Source organism: Poecilia reticulata, chromosome 13 (assembly GCF_904066995.2).
Source record: "Poecilia reticulata chromosome 13, P_reticulata-male-v2, whole genome shotgun sequence".
Lineage (NCBI taxonomy): Eukaryota > Metazoa > Chordata > Actinopteri > Cyprinodontiformes > Poeciliidae > Poecilia > Poecilia reticulata.
The window spans coordinates 5,368,125-5,385,028 of NC_088842.1; the positions used below are offsets into that span (position 1 = coordinate 5,368,125).

The window sequence follows — 16,904 nt, forward strand, 5'->3', positions numbered from 1 at the left end:
CTTTTGGACATGACATCCGCTGAATCTGTTCTCAGTGCGATAAAGCCGTCATGGATAGATTTCCAGGAAAACATGAACATTGGACACATAGGGAGAAATATAAATTTTGTCAGAATGGTTTAAAGTTATATTGTAAGCACCTAAGCTTTGTTATTTTTTCAGGTTTTTTCTTGTTCTTCAAATTTTCCCCATTTCTATCAAAAATCTGTTTCCATCCGTCCACCCATGTCTTTCTGCTTTGGACTGTTTTTCACATCTTTTAAACTTTAGCTACTGTCCAAACATCAGCCATAGAAACACTGACGTTTTTATTTTTAAATTTTCAGTTATAAAAATTGACAAAAAGGCTGACAAAATTAAAGCACTGAAAGTGAATATGAAAAAAAATGTGTTGGAATCCTGTAGATATCTAGGTGTAGTCTATTGCAGTAAAAAAATAAACTTCAAGTTGGCTGTGTAGTTTATTACACTTTTTACTTCATGTTAGGTAATTATTAAATCTAATTATGGAGCGACTGAAAATTTCCACTCTTCTAGAGCGCTTCATAGAAATGGGCATTGCGAGATGGATTTCTAGCACACATAATCTGTATTATGTTTTTGTCCTCTGTCAGGGTAACCTCAATCATAAATGACATTACATTTGTTGATACATCTCATTTTTAATATACTTATATATAAATACATACATTTGTCTTACTCGTTCTTTGATTTTGGCTTCAACCAAGTGATTCGGCACAAGCAAGCAAGCAGGTAGAGGCACGGAAACGACGCAGGTGAAGGCAACAATCCATGACTTTAGGAAAAACTAACTCCAGAGAAACAGGTAAACACCTAAAAGTCTCAGTAATTCCACTTTGAAAGACATAAACTGCCCTTTAACGTCCCTGTGGTAGCAATACTTCCTAAAGACGGTCAGAAAAATGCTAGTGGTTTTGACGCCAACAAATGGCGTCACAAACACGGCAAATGTTGGCATTTTAGTAGAGTAAAACTATTTCTGTATTAAAAAAGCCCAACAAAAAAACACTTGAAATAAGCTGTTGGCATGTTGACATTGGCTGACTGCTTTTTGCTCAACTGTTCACATAAAAATCAGATAAAATTGAGGGACAGGTACTGAGATTACATGAATATAATAAAATTTGAACCCAACACAAACAATTGAGTTAAAAGCTGATCTCATAACTTAAAAACGGATCTTGGGATTCATTATTAAGCGTCTTTTCCCAGTGTTGGCAAAGAGGTTTGCCTGCTGAGCTTTAAATCGTTTGTCGTCAAGAAGCAACGCCCGACTGAGGTGATTTGTGTTCATGAACGCACCACACTGCCAACACTAAAACAAAGCCTTTCAGGCTCAACCAGCTGAATTGTTTCAATACTAACCTCTGATATTTGGCATGCTTGTTCATTGCATATAGTTTCTTGCCATTGCAAAAACAACCGACATTCAACTTCTCCCCCCGCAAGATATGTTTTAGGTTAATCTGTTATTTCTTTAATCAGAAGCATTTACAATGGTGATAAAAGTAAGCCTTTAAATCCACCAGTCTGACGGATCACCATGCTGATCTCCACAGGTTATTTAGTGCCAAGGAAAAGATTGGACTCGATCCGCATGATTACAGTTTAGAAGATGCAAAGACATACGAGGCAAACACAGTAACATAACAATTATTACACTGAAAAAAAAAAATACAAAAGAAGGGATTGCTGCTCCAGTCATCTCAGAAAGCACAGGCTACGGTGGAGAGGAGTGTAGCGGTAAGAGTTTAAGGCAATACTGGTAAGCACCAAAACACCGTTTCTAGACACAGGGTCTCATCCGGTTTTAAGGTTATCCAGGGACTGAAACTGTTTGACAAAGGAGAGCGGTAGCAGTTTTTTTTTTTTCTTTTTCACTTGTCCTGCATTTTTTCCAAAATTGGCACAATCATGTCAAATTTGGGCCTTTTAGCCGGGTCTTCGTTCATGCAGATCTTCATGAGTTTGCAAATGTGTGGAGAGATGCCAGGAGGGATGGTGGGCCTCAAACCTTCCAAGGCGATCTGTGGTTTAACAAAAAATAAAAAGTGTTTATGTTGCATTAATCAATAATAATAATTAAAAAAAATTGTCGAGTTCTGACTGCTGTTGACCTTCATGCCGATCTCCATGTTGGACAAATCAGCGAATGGAACTTCTCTGGTCACCAGCTCCCACAGCAGGATGGCGAAGCTCCACATGTCAGCAGAACGACGGTTAATCTCTTCAGGCTTCTTCTGCAGGGCTGGCAACCACAAAGAAAACAAAAACAGTAAAAGTTAACTCATTATATTTCATTTACTAATAATGGACATTAAACTGAATCTATTAGGATATACATAAAAGTCAAGAAGGCATTTGAGATTTTTGCATTTGTAAATCAAAATATAATTGTCGTGTTTTCTTAATTTGTAGTTGTGCTTAGTTAATGTTGCATTTTTCAATGGGTAGTTGTGTTTAAAGATTTGCACTTCAGGGCCACTGTAGTTGTACGATACGATGCATTTTCACGGGCTGCAGTTACGAGTTTCCATGTCTGCTGTAAACATGCCCTGCTTGTTGTCACTGTTCTCTAATAGCTTTATGTTTGCAAGTTGCTCATATTTCTCTGTATCTGAACGGGGAAATCAGCTCCAGATGACATTAGGCTCTGAGTCAGAGTGTAGTTTCCTGCGTCCATCATTTCCCCCTGATCTGGTGTGGCTTCAGCCGTCGGTTTGGATTGGTCTCGTTAGAAGTGATGCCTACCCTCAGGGGCAACCCATGCAGGCGAGTACATCCTGCCGGGACACAGGAAGGAGAACTTGACGTCGGCCATGCTGATCCTCGCCGTCAAGTCTTCATCTATCTGCAAGAAAAAGGAAGAAAATGAACTGAATATCTCTGTGATCGGATGCTGCAACAAACAAGAGGCTAAACCTTTGATAGAAAAACAATGTTATTACCATTAGGGCTGGTGCTTATGATTATTTCAGTCATAGATTATTATGTGGAATATTCTGCTGATTAATCCGATAGGGAGAAAAAATAAATAAATTGACACATTCTGCAGATTTATGCAATATTAGACATTTATATGAAAATGCAAATTAACAAATGATTACATTTTTTAAATATTAAATAATAAAATAAATATTTGATTGAGCTTGATCATTTATAGGAAAGGATGTACCTGCAGTAAAAAAAATTGTTCTAACATCAATACAGTGCATCTGTTGACTATTTCTATTAACCTATTAATAATCAGATAGTAAAAGTTGCTTTAATAGGATTTTTACTGACAGAATTTGAAGCAGGTGAAGCTTAAACTGCTACTTGAGGAGTTCTGAGTGAACATAATGATGGACAAAAAAGGAATTTCATCTTAGATGCAAAATGTTTATATTTTTTGTAAAGTTTTGGAGTACAGGCTCTAAAATATGCTATTTGCTGATGTAATAACACACGCAGACTAGTAATCAAGCCAGTCAAAGATTAACTGATTACTAAATTAGTTGATGATTACTTTAATAATCATTAAGGTGAATCATTTCCGCGCTACTCACCATGATACTCTTGCTGTTGAGATGATGACGAGGGATCATGGGCTCCAGTGTGTGTAAGAAGGCCATTCCGGATGCAATGTCCAGAGCAAACTTGACTGCCTGTGTCTGGTCCACCACGAAGTCTGGCAGCAGGAGGAGGAACGACAAATTAAGGTTTTGGTCGCTGTCTTTAGTCAAGTAGGAGAATGACAGGAAAACAAAAGGGACGACAACATAATGACAACAAAAACAGATACACGACTCCTGCAAATGACTTACTGTGCTTTGCAAAAGTATCCCTACCGCCTAAAACATTACCTTTTTTTTCAGGTTGTAAGGGATTTTATGTGACAGACCAAATACCTCATAATGGTGAAGGATAATTAATGCTTATTGCAGCTAGAAACTAGTGATTAGGGCCCAGAATGTGGGTGGAGTGATGGACTCAGACCTGAACCTTCAGACACATAAAGGCAGTAACAAAGTCGGCCTTCTATCACCTAGAGAACATTTCCAGGATTAAAGGACTAAACTACTTTTCAAACAGAAAAGTAGTTCTTCTCAACCACCACTAAAAACACACCTGTTTAAAGTTGCCTTTTGAGTCATAATAGCTGGAATATTGATCAACATATTTGCTTGATGATTTTGATGATGGCATTTGACAAAATGTAATGTTTCATAAAAAGTGACTATATTGTGTTTTTATGGTATAAAGCACGTTGAACTGCCTTATTGATAAAACCTGACATTAATATGCATCTTTTTCTGACTACATCCAAAAGATGCATAACTTTATACCGCTCTGTTCCTTCAACGTGTGTTCAAGTGAGTGGTTGTAAATAAAGTTCATAATGGAAATGTGAGCCACAGTAGAGTGATTACACATATGGAACCCAATCAGAGTGGAAATACTCACTGGTGCCTTCATGGAGCACTTTGTAGAGGGAGCCACAAGGCATCCAGTGTGTAATGATGATGGGGTGAGGGGCGGGAGGAGACGGACATGCTCCCAACATAGGCAGGACGTTTGGGTGGGAAAAAATCCTGGGTGAAGCCAGGGTGGGTCGGGGTGAAGGGAGACAGACACGGGGCGAACGGACAAACATTTTCACATCAATATTTCTTCGAAAATGAAAACGGACACATGAGTGAGCACAGAGAAGAAATGACATAAGTGAAACATTTTTTAACTCAATAGAAACCTGAGTTTGGGATATTCCTCGTTAAAGTCTCTGCTCTTCCTCGGAGTCCAGTCGCGAATTTTTAGTACCTTAACAGCGATTTCGTTACCTTGCCAACGCCCCTGCCACAGCTAGGCGTGAGAAACAAACAGAGAGAAACATGTGGGTTTAAATGTCGTTATCGGCGGAGCGAGACGTAAATAAAGCGGGAGTAAAATACACGATGATGTGAAACACCTCTCCAGAATGGTTTTCATTTCTTTTTTCAGTGAAGGAAAGCTGTCTGTGGTCGATCCCCGCCAGCTTGTTTAAAGTACCGTTGCCTAAAAACACAAGATGAGGAAAAAAAAATGTTTATAGAAGTGAAAGCGAAGACCAAAAAAAATCACTAGTTAAAATGAAGGAAGGAAAAAAAAGCCACAGGGAACTTAAAAAAAAAAGAAAAAAAGAAGATGGAGTCTGAAGTGCAACTTCCTTCATTCAGCACTTTTGCCAATTTAAAGGACGGAGGAAGCTGGTCAGCTAATAATTGGGTTGTGTGTTCCTGACTCACGCGGTCGGGTTCGGGTGGTGCCTTTCCAGAACGAGTCCTTGAAGGGTATTTTAGCTAGGCTCTGCCCCATTTTCTCTGCCTTTTCTGGAAGGAGCAGAACCAGAAATGTCAACTTAAACCAAAAAATCTAAAAAAAAAAAAAAAAAAAGTATCTTTTTAAAACTTGTGACAATCCAACAAGTGTCATCACCTCTGAGGAGTTCCCGCAGCTCAGGTTTTGCTTTATCCATAGGCGTTTCTCCATATTTGTTACAGATGCTCACCAGAGCGCCGCTATTCACAAGATCCTGAGGAGAAAGAAAAAAAAAATTATGGTGAGCAACATTTTAAAGCCATTTTTGATTCAGCACCACTAGGGGGAGCACCTACATCAGCCACTTGGTTTTGTCCCCAGAAGCAGGCGTAATGCAGCGGCGTGTTGCCGTGCTCGTTGACTGCGTTGGTGTCCGCTTTGCACTGGATCAGCTAAAAGAAGAAGAAACAACAGATTATATCTGAAGGGAGGCGACTCAGATCATATTTGGACTTTATACAAACATGAACCTGTAGGGTGACAAGGAAAAAAAAAAAAAAGAAGACAGGGAAGGTTGTTTTTTTTGCCCGTGGACACATACCAACAGTATTGAAACAGATCTAATATTAAACTCTTGGGATGCTTAGCAGCTATTTTAAAAGGAGACGCCTGGAATGATGCCACTTGTATGTATAAACTAAAAAAGATATTTACTAAGGGGGGATTTTACTGCCTCTCTGTGGTGCAGGAACTTAGCAGATGCAAGAAATTAATTAAGTTTTAATTGACCCTCATTGAATGGTTGCCGGTTAGAAACTCCGCAATCCTCTTTTTGTTTTCTAATGCCTGAAGACATTATATGAGGTGTTGTTACGTTGCCCTGACAACAACATTCTTTTATGTTGGACTTTGTTGTGTAGAATATAAATGTAATATTTTATCTACAAGGAAAGATGTTAAGAAATGAGAGAAAGAGGTAAACTTTAATGATATAACAGGAAGAGCGACATTAAGTGAAAGTTTTCTTCATTTGATTTTTACGCGGGTCGTTCAATCCCACTCATATCAGAGATTATTAAGGTTTAGAAAATGCTGGTAAATCTGTTAATCTCAGGATTTATTTTGTCTTGATTATACAGAGACTGACGTTTCTCTAATGCTATTAAAGATCATCTCTAATACAGACGCTAATTTAAAAAGTTAACTCTGTAATCATTTTGACTTTGTTTTAAAAATAATATTAAACTGTTGACAGAATCCTTCACCCTCTGTCACACAGCAGTCTAGAAAAGATACAAGATGATAATATTTTTCAAACAGGACTGGAGGGAACAGCTGAGGTCGGTTTATAGTGATCGGTTGGGGACGCGAATACAAGACCTGCACTCTCAAGTTATACTATAAAAAAATAATAATAATTCTAATTTGTTCAAACTTTAACTATGTCGTAGTATAAAACAGATCATCTGAAGAAAAAAAAAGTCATGTTCCTCTGCCTCCTTGTTGTTCTACTCCCATCTGCAGAAACACACCGCTCCTGGTCAGAAACAACCAATCAGAGGAGGGTTTTACAGCTGTCAATCACACTTGTGTACGTGTTTTGGCTGTGCTAATGGCAGAGTAACGACTTAACATTACAGGAAAACGCTTTAGCTAGTTGGTGGCTAACTAGCCTTAACATTCATGGCAGACTAAGGTTTGTAACCTAGCAGAGAACAAGGGGGTGGGGTAAACAGCGCATACACAGGCATGAGTTTCACAAATTATCTGTCTCATATTGTATTGTCAGACCATAAAGAAGTTTTAATAAAAGTGCCTAACTAAATGTGAAGATTTTTCACTAAAGTGCATTAAAATCTGGATTATTTTACCAACTGTGTGCTGGCTGTGCCACCGTAGCAGTAGCTTACCTGTGTCCTCTAGAACCAGATGAAAACTATGGCCTTATAGTTTGTGTAGATAAAACCTGCTTGTTCTATCTACACAATGTGGTAATAAGTTCTTCAACTACACTGCTGTGGTTTCAGCTGTTAATGGATGCAGCACAAGAAGAGACAAGCGCCACTGAATTTATGACTTGTTCAGATTACATCATTTAGGATTTCACAATATCCTGGGTTGAAGCAGCAAGACTTGCTCAGACAGTGCTTCATCTCAGGTTTGTTTTTGAGAAACTCTTGTTAGTCATAATGCTTGTTCAAGCGTCTAGTTTTTACATCAAACTCAGCCAGACTTCAGGATATGACTAATTGTGTTCACTAAGCCGTTTAAATCTCGGTGCTAAAGAGAATTTGACCATTTTCAGACATGTTTGACCAGATATGTAATCATAACAGTATCTCTTTGTGTTTACATGAACCCCCACCTTCCCCACAATGTCCCGATGTCCATGACTGGCGGCCAGGTGCAGGGGTGTGTCGTCTCCACGGTTCATGACGTTGATGCGCGCTCCTCTCATGATGAGCATATCCACCACGTTTGAGCGTCCTTCCCTGCATGCCCAGTGGAGGGGACTGAAACCATGGTCGTCTCTGCAACGACAGATGGACAAACGGCTGAAATAACTCCACAGAAGGGACAGCTGTTAGTCGTGAACTCCACAAATCTGGTCCTAATGGAAGCGTGAGGAAAAAGGGAGCCATTATTGAGCCGAGTGTAAACTGGGTCAATACAAGAATCAAGAGAGAAGCTCCATCTTGAATGTGCAAACATTTCAGTCTCTTGATGTATGAGGCTGGTATAGACTTAAAAACACACAGCTTTATTTGCATCAAAAAACAAGAAAAAAAAATACTTAAGAATACCAAAGCAGAGGACAATATTTATATTTTGCGTGAGAAATGTGTATCCTTTTCTTTTCACAACTATGAACTAAAATGTGTGGCTGATATGAAAAAACACTCAAAACCTGAAGAGCTGTGAATACTTTACAAAGCATAGTAGTATAGTTTGTACAGGTTTCACCAACTCAGATTTAAATCATAATGGTCTTAAAAGCTCTTAAAATCTAAGACTTGTATCACGACAGAAATACAGTAACTGCATATTTTTCTTATATTAAGTATGGAAAACTATTGAGGAATATGTGGTAGTCAGTGTGAGATCAACCCATAAATCTTGTTACATTCTTACTTTAGCTGAAGATGTTAGAGTTCATTTCCATTTTTTCCCTATTTGTCATCATATCTCCACCTTTGGTTTTCTATCCTCATTCGGTTCCATGCTCTACTCCTTCTCAAAACCTTCTCAGCTGTATACATAACATAAAATTATTCAATAGGGTTTTACCACCACGTTTAAAATCCTCAAAACCTCTGAGCAAAATGAACGTAGCATCGTGCAGGTTGGCAAGTGAGCCAATAGCGAAGACGAATGGATGATAAATCTGCACTTACCTATGATAGATGCAAAATAACTAGCTAGATAGCAAGGTATGAGCAGCTTGTTAGTACTAGCCTCAACCGCCTCATCCACAGAATGTAGAGTAGGATATATAAGACTAAGTTGCTCTGCTACAACAAAATTTAAAAGAGCTGTGATTAATGTATTTAAGGCCAACTTAGATAATTTTTTTCATGAATTTAAGACTTGAAGGATTTGCAAATACCCTGACTAAGCTCTATAACTTGGTTTTTTGGTAAAGCCTTTTGTTGATAGAAATAATACAACATAGAACCTCCCCGACTTATGTTATTTTTGTAATTTTTTCCTTCTTTATCTCTATAAAAGTATCCCAGCTGATATAAGACAGAAGAAAACATGGATAAGAACTGTGGAACTCATCATTCCTGCTTGTCACACAGAAACAGGCTACAAAGCACCAAGGACAAAGGCCTCGATATGATACAGTCGCCCCAGTGACAAACAGATAAAGACAGAGATTAGGAGACAGGGTGACTGAGTATCAATCAGAAAAAGCTACTCAATGTTTATAAAGTTATATGTTATCTTAAATGAGACATTTTAAGACCTTATTAGACTTCCTGCATTAGTGATGCAAAAAGCAGCTCCAGCTGCCAAGTGGAAGTTTGTAATTCCTCATTTCCTCTGGTCTCTCTGTCACGTCCTCCTTTCTTATAAAGTGTCCTCCCTACGCTCATTTATCCTCTTCTCCCACATCGACTCTTTTTTTTTTTTTTTTTTACAGAAAACTAAAGAGCACAGATCAGAACTTTGACTCTCGGCATACTTTCCTGCTGCAGCTTGGGAACCAAAAACACAGCATAATGCTCCTGTTCATAAATGTATGCACATATCTTAAAGCCTTAAGTAGGCAGTCAGCATAATAAAAGGATGTGAGAGCTTAAGGAATGTGTATCTTTCGCCGCCCACCCCCAGCATCAGCTCTAGTTGAATTCAAACATCCTGCAGAGCCGAGCCTCAAGAGACCCACAGAGACCCTCAGTCCCCCAACAGACCGCTATCTGTGCGACCCGCTGCAGTTACACCAGGTCCACTCAGAGGGCAATTTCCTCTCAGATCAAAAGGCCAAATCCAGAAGACTCATTAGATTTTGCTCGTGAAAAACACTCCCCACAGACTGAGGTCCAAGGTTTTATTAGGTTTCTGCCCCACGACCCGGTCTACCAGAGGTCAGGAGGTAGTGTGGTGACGTTAATGGTTGTGTTTTTCTAAAGCGGTTTGTACAAAACACGCTACACAATGTAATGGACTTTAATGCGTTAATTTAAATCAATTAAACACCAATTGTACTGCGTTAAAAGTGTCATTGTTGAGCTCATATGTCTGTCTATTCAATAATTCAGCAGTAAAAAGGGTTTTGAATTAAAATGCCGTTTATTTTGTCGATACATTGTTTGATTAAAATGTGATTAATTGAGACTAGTTACATATCCTACACTACTAGATGGCAGCAATTTAAACAGGTTGTTTTGTGGTTCACTGGTCAATAAATAATAAAAAAATGGGGCGTATCCATATGCACTCTGTCAGTCAGCTGGCTGAAAGAACACTGCTACACTTTTTCGTTTGCTTAAAGAAAAGAGATAAAATGGCTCTGGAAATATTTCCATTCAAAACAAAAAATGAAGTCAGTCATCTCAAACAAACTAAAGGAGGACCATTCAACAATAATATGAGGGCAACGGCAGTAATTCACCTATTTGGATAAGTGGATTTCTACATGGGGTAAAATGAGAAACTATTGTTATTGCTTGGATTCTAAGATTTGAATCCTAATTGGTCCTTGCATTTTGAAACAAGAAGTTCAGGAACAGACTGACTTTCACAAAGCTTTCTAAAATCTCACCCAGCTGAAGCAAATATAGACGACAGCTTAGAAAGTTGTGACTTTTATGGTCACATCAAAGTCCAGCTCAGCCCTCGGGTTTCCCATATACAACGGATTTACCCATAAAGCTGACTTTATCTGCTAAATCCAGAAGCAGTGGAGTGCCAGGGTCTCCCCCGCCTCGGCCCCCACCGCGTCCTGACTGCAGCCATTTATTTCAGGCATTTCCACCTGCTAGCACAGCTCAGCCTGGCAGACTGAAGAGCCAGAGGAAGAGCCCCTGTCTGCACTCTATCTGTCTCTGTACAGTCACCTCTGACAGATCGCATGACAGGCCTCAGCTAAGGACAAAAAAAATTCTATCAATATATCAAAAGCCACAATCACTAACAAGTATTTTGATATGATCTGATTTTATAATATTTTTGTTGTAAACAGTTTGGACTTAATCATATTTTTATGTTTTATAACATATGAGGAAAAAAAAACAGACAACATATTGAACTGGCCAGGCTCAAGACCAGCCTGAAGAAATTAATCAGATTGGTTGTGATTTTTTAAATAATCGTTAACCAAGTTAGAAATTGATAAACTTTTAACTGCCATAGAAAGACTCAAAAGAAAGGCCATCTGCTGAAAAAACAACACTAATTAATGAAGGCACATTATCGATACACACACATGCACTTTGCATTTAAGATAAAAAGCGTTTGTCTGTAAATATGTTTTACCAAAACCTCAACTTCACCTACTCCTAATTCACTAAAAGAATCGATTTTAGGCAATAAAATGTTTATTTTCTGAAAATAACATTGTTTATTTGCATCAACAATGTAACTAATGCATAAAAAAGGTGGAAATGGTTAGATGAAAAATCTGCAGAATGCGGCTTTCTTAAAAATCGGAGTAATTGATAGAATAATCAACTAAAATAATCGTTAGTTGCAGCTCCTTACCAAGTTTTGATCCTGCTTAGAATATGTTTAATGACTTTGGAATAAAAAATCCTTTTTTATTATCTTAAGATGTGAATGTACAACTAAAGTGGACAGAGTTAAACTAGTAGAAGCATTTTATTATTATATTATCCTATAAAACATACCTGATAGAAAAACAGTCTACAGTTTCCATTTTCTGCTCTTCTGTTTGACAGATTAAACCCAGATACTGCTGGATCGGTCAAAAATGATTTTTTCCCCTATGTCTTCCCTTTTCCGTCATGCTCTCCTGCGTTATTTCTGTCATCCAAAGAAAAAGGAACACAAATACCTACAATCTTCTTGCATTTTTTTTCGTCAATGTTTTCCTCTTCTGACTAAAACCAGACAGATTTACAGTACAGCTGTGCATGTGGCTTGTTACTGCTACCAAAATGTACAGAAGTTTACAAGATGCTGCAACTCTCTTCCAAAGTATTCCTAGAATTCAAAGTGATTTTAATGCGATTTCAAAGACAGATAGTGCCCAGTTTTCTGGGAAACCATGTCTGATCTGTGGGAGAGAAATACCGGAACTTAAAAAATTTTTTCAGGATTTGGCTTCATACACAAACAGAAAAACAGTCTTTTTCTCCCAGGCCTGCCCACCACAACAATCTCCTCCACCCCCCCACAGCAAGGAGAGGGAGGTGAACTCTTTCCTGGAGGCCCGTATTTTACTCCTTGTAAGGAGATTCAGCATTCCTCTTTGTCTGGGATCTGCATTAGATTAAACACACCGTCATCTTGGAGGAAACACGGTGTTACAACTGCAGTCCGGATGGAGCTGCTTACAGTCAGTTTTTACTAAAAACGGATACAAGAATGTCAAAATAAAGTTAAACTTCTGAAAAAGCATAAGAAGAAATTTGTTTCCTCAAATGAAGGAGGCGTGGGGGTCGGAAAAGGGAACTTGACATGTAATTAGCTAATGGGCCGGTCACAAATAGGAAGGCATGTTGACACAGGCTCAGTTCACTCAGACTGCTTTAAAAGAGACAGAAAGGCAAATAATGAGAAAGAAGTAAGAGAGAAAAATGTATATTTTTGCAAAAATTCATCAGGTGAGGTTGCGCAACATTAACATGGAGAAGTGCTGAAACGATTAATCGATTATTCAAATAATCATCAAATAACTTAGTAATCAATTAATCATTAAGTATTTATATTAAAAGAAAAAAAAAGTAAATCTGTTGTAAGAGCAACATATTCAGAGCAGTAAATAAGCCACAACTGTACAAATTCAACCCAGAACTCTTCAAGAGGCGTAACTTTATCTCTTCACCTGGGTCAACTTCTGTAAAAGAAAAAAAAAATTCCTTATAAGGATATTTTACCGTCCAATTATTTAATGTTTCTTCCTTTATTGATTTTAAGTCGAGCAGAAAGTATCCAGTTTTTCACATGTTGATGTTAGAAGTATTTTTTAGATGCGTTTCCTTTCCTACGAATTATGTAGCCTTCACTAACAACAGAAATGTTATTTCATTTCAGGTTATAGAATGTCTTTTTTTATTTAGAAAAGATAATACATTTGTTTATTTGCCAGATTTAAATGATTTTTAAGATTTCATATTAAAAATAGGCTTAAATGGTTAAATAAAGACTCTTTAGTATGTTCCAATTTTTATATGATTAATCAATTAATCATCAGAATAATTGATGATTTTAATAATAGTTGGTGGCAGGTCTAATATGGATTAAACCAGAAAGAAACATGAGGAACAATAGAGTTCATACTGAGCACATTTAAATAATTAATACTTGATACAGAAAAGACAATATCCATATCACTCATTTTACAGAGTTTCTTTAATTTTCTTTCATTCAGTTTTTTTTCTAAAGATATGAATGATTATGACCAAGAATTGTTTCCTGTATTCTGCTGAACCCATCAATGTGAATTCAGCTCAACTCTCTCTATATAAATGCTTCCTGTAAAACGGCTTGTTTCCTGTCTAAAACCAAGCTTGTGAGTTATTTTGGTGTGTTTGGGCATAAACACGGAGCAGTAAGGAAATGAGTTGAGTTTAAGGCCAGAGTCTCCGTTGGGACTGGAAAGGAGGGCTGTGAGCCAGCATCACAGATCCACCTCAAGAATGTGGAAAACTCTGAATGCTTCTTTCAGATTCTGATCTAGATTACATACACAGGTTGTGACATGACTCATCCAAAAAAACACACAAAAAAACAAACATATATAGACGATACCATTAGCATCTAATTTAATGTTAGAAATATTCTGCATATTTAATCTAAGCAATAAATCGTAGAAAAAGTCAAGAATCTTAAGTGAAGATGATATATTTTATTTTTAGCGTTTCATTTTATGCTAACTCACCCCTGATTGAGGTCGTTCTCTGTGTTGTCCAGCCACAAGCGAACTGCTACTGCGTTGCCTTCCCGGCACTGTGTAAAGATATCATCCATTCTGCTTGGTGGACTCTTCTTCTTCTTCTGTTTCCTTTCAGGTAGAAAAACTGAGATTACAAAGCTAGACGACCTGAGGAGTTCAGGCGAGTGCCGGCAAGCATTCGTCCCTCATCTGGGACTTTCAGAAATGGTGGGCAGCACTTAGGGAACTCTAGAAAAATAGAAACAAGAAGGGTAAAAGTGATTTGGTGAATTCTGTGTGTAGCGTTTCATTTTGATGCACCTAACTTCAAAATTGTAAAAGAAAGAAAACACGAATGCAGAGTAATATTAACCAGCTTTTTTGGTACAGAGCAATGTTAACCCATCCATTCATGTTACAATACAGGAGGGCAACGATTCGTCGACATAGCTGACAACAAAAAATGTCAACAGAAAATTTTATTTGTGACATAAATGCATTATAAATATGTGAATTAGTTAATATCTAAAATACACCAATAAAAATTGGTATTCAGTATCTCTGTTTGCGTTGTAGTTTCAGTGAGTTTTGCAGAGACATGGTGCGCCACTTTACAAAGGTATTTTCAAAAACCTAAAATACCAGATCACTCAAACCGGATTGTTTGAGGATATTCTTTTAAAACAAAATATCACATATGTGAAGCATTTTCTTTTTGAAAACGTAAGTCTCTATTTAGTGTGAAATAAGTCAATTCGGCTTTGGTCTTTTTGTAGTTTCCATGTTTACCCATTCTAAGGGGACATACAGTTGGACACACAAAAAAACTGAAATCACTTGTTTTTTGGGGTTTTTTTTCCACAAACAGAAAAAAGGTAAAAGAAGCTTTAAACTGTAGTTTGTCAAATAATTTATTTTAGGCTTAACTTTGACATTTTAGATCTTGAATAGCACAGGCTCGAAAAAATTGTGTTTTCCACTTTCACATTTATTTTAGAAATGTTTGTGAAAATGTGGCGGCCTCAGGGTGAAAATGGCTGTACAGGTTGCAGATTTGAGAAGACGGCGTAAAAGATCCTCAAATGAAGCAGAGATAAGTTAAAGTAAATGACAAAAAAAAATCTTGACAGATTAGTCAAGTAACCAGCTGATCATTAGCTAGCAAAGCATAAAACCTGCAAATGAATCCTTGAACTTCAATATTAGGAACACTGTGATATTCCAAGTGCATTGCTTTTGTTCTCTGTGCAGCTATTTGGATCAGATGCTCTCTCACCATCCATATTTACCCACAACGCCATTTCAGATAAAAGCATCCTAGATGTAAAAGCTCACAGGAGGGGTTGACAAACAGAAAACAGCAAAGTGAAAAAAGGGTGAGTCTGTTCAAACTGGAATAATCATCTCAATATTTACAAAGATTACCGCAATCTCACCAGGCTATTTTCCTAGTGCAATGCAGGGCCTATTCTAGCAGACGGTTCGAAAAAAGCTGCAGCACTTTTATTTGCTTCTCTAGAAACAAACCAAAATTGCTAAAAACTGGAATCAGCTTTTTTTTTATCCTAAAAAAAAACCACCAGAAAATGTCTGACAGTTGCTAAATTCTATTTAGTATAGGACTAAGAAGAAGAAGAAAAAAAAACTGCTGTTGCTTTTAGTAGTTGTTTCTTTTAAGGTGGACACCCATACATGAATAACAGGTTGAAATCAATAAAAATCCATTTAACTTTATCCATTATACTTTATAGTTCCAACCAGCTCTACATAGAGATCTATGTAGAGCTGGTTGGAACTATGGCAGCACGTATTGGACATTAAGGTGAACACATGTATGCTGATTTCTCGTGTTGTTTCCAGTGAAAGTAGTAAAAATGAATACATTTCTAAACATTAAGAATACTATCAGAAAACCAAGGTGAAGGATCTTTTTCTGTCTTAACTTTTAAATTATTCTTGTGATTATAGTAAAAAAAATGTAGGAGTAGAAATACAAATAGAAAGTTTGGACATGGTTACAATCAAGTAGGAAGTGACCACTGATATGGATGAAAGTGTTCAATCATTTTAATCACGGAGTAATAATGTAACAGGTAACAAGCTATGTTTAGCTGCTGTGTTAATACAAACCCTCCTGACAGGTAATGCTGCTCTATATCGTTTAAAAAGCATTCTAAGACTATCATTTGGGATTGAATTTGTGTGTGAATTAGTGGGTAAATCTGTAAATAACACTCAAGCAATATGCTGTCACCGTTTTCAACTTAAAAGTAGCTGCACTAGCCGCTCTGCTATCAAGCTAACACCCATGGGAAAAAACTAAAGGCTAGTCGGTTAATCTCTGTAAAACACGAAGGAACTATTCTATTGCTCCATATTGAACAGAATCAGTGCCACGGCTATGTTATATAAACAGGAAGTTTGAGAAAATGAGACGAAAGCAGGTTTTTGCTAGCAAGCTAACCAACTAGTCCGACGCCTTGGGCTGTTTCTCTCTAACGTGCCGCTGAATTGACTGATGTCTCAAAAGTCACTTTTTTATTGCTTAAGTACTTTTAAATTGATATTATAGGATAGACCTACCTGACAATTGCAGCTTATCGGGTTGTAATGCAGTCAGAAGAGAAGTTATTAGTAATACAGCCTATGGTTATCTCTGGGTAAAATGAGATAGGTCCACACCCTCAGCACCCCCCTAAAACGTTTATTGAACTGACAGAGGATGTTGTGCCCTCTATGGGCGAAAGAGAGAGTTGCAACAAGTTAAAAATCACCGCCTCAGGTCATGTTAATTTTCTTCTCTTTTTCTCTTTGTTGTATCTTTTGTTCTTCAAACTGTATGACGCAAAACGTAACAAAGAAGAGCATAATAATAATCATCAGTGATTCTTGAGAATAGGGACAAAATGGGTTTTAATTTTCCCTTTTTTTTTTGTTATTTCTCAACCTGATGTATGCAAATATGACAAATAATGTTTTGGAAATGTAAAGATGCTAAGGTACGGGCTCCCGTTGCAATATTTTTTTTTAATTACATTTTTAA

General features: G+C 37.4%; 1 protein-coding gene across 1 annotated transcript; it reads right to left on the bottom strand.

Moving 5' to 3' along the window:
• Positions 1-642: 642 nt before the first annotated feature.
• LOC103474125 (scaffold protein ILK) lies at positions 643-16,603 on the bottom strand. The gene is made up of 13 exons (XM_008424878.3): positions 16,445-16,603; positions 13,868-14,110; positions 7,664-7,829; positions 5,655-5,750; positions 5,476-5,572; positions 5,286-5,369; positions 4,970-5,055; positions 4,754-4,863; positions 4,468-4,595; positions 3,570-3,691; positions 2,773-2,872; positions 2,139-2,269; positions 643-2,048 (listed from the first exon to the last, which is right to left on the bottom strand). The coding sequence occupies exons 2-13, from the start codon at positions 13,954-13,956 to the stop codon at positions 1,899-1,901; spliced, it is 1,359 nt and encodes a 452-aa protein (XP_008423100.1). The 5' UTR covers positions 13,957-14,110; positions 16,445-16,603; the 3' UTR covers positions 643-1,898.
• Positions 16,604-16,904: the final 301 nt, after the last annotated feature.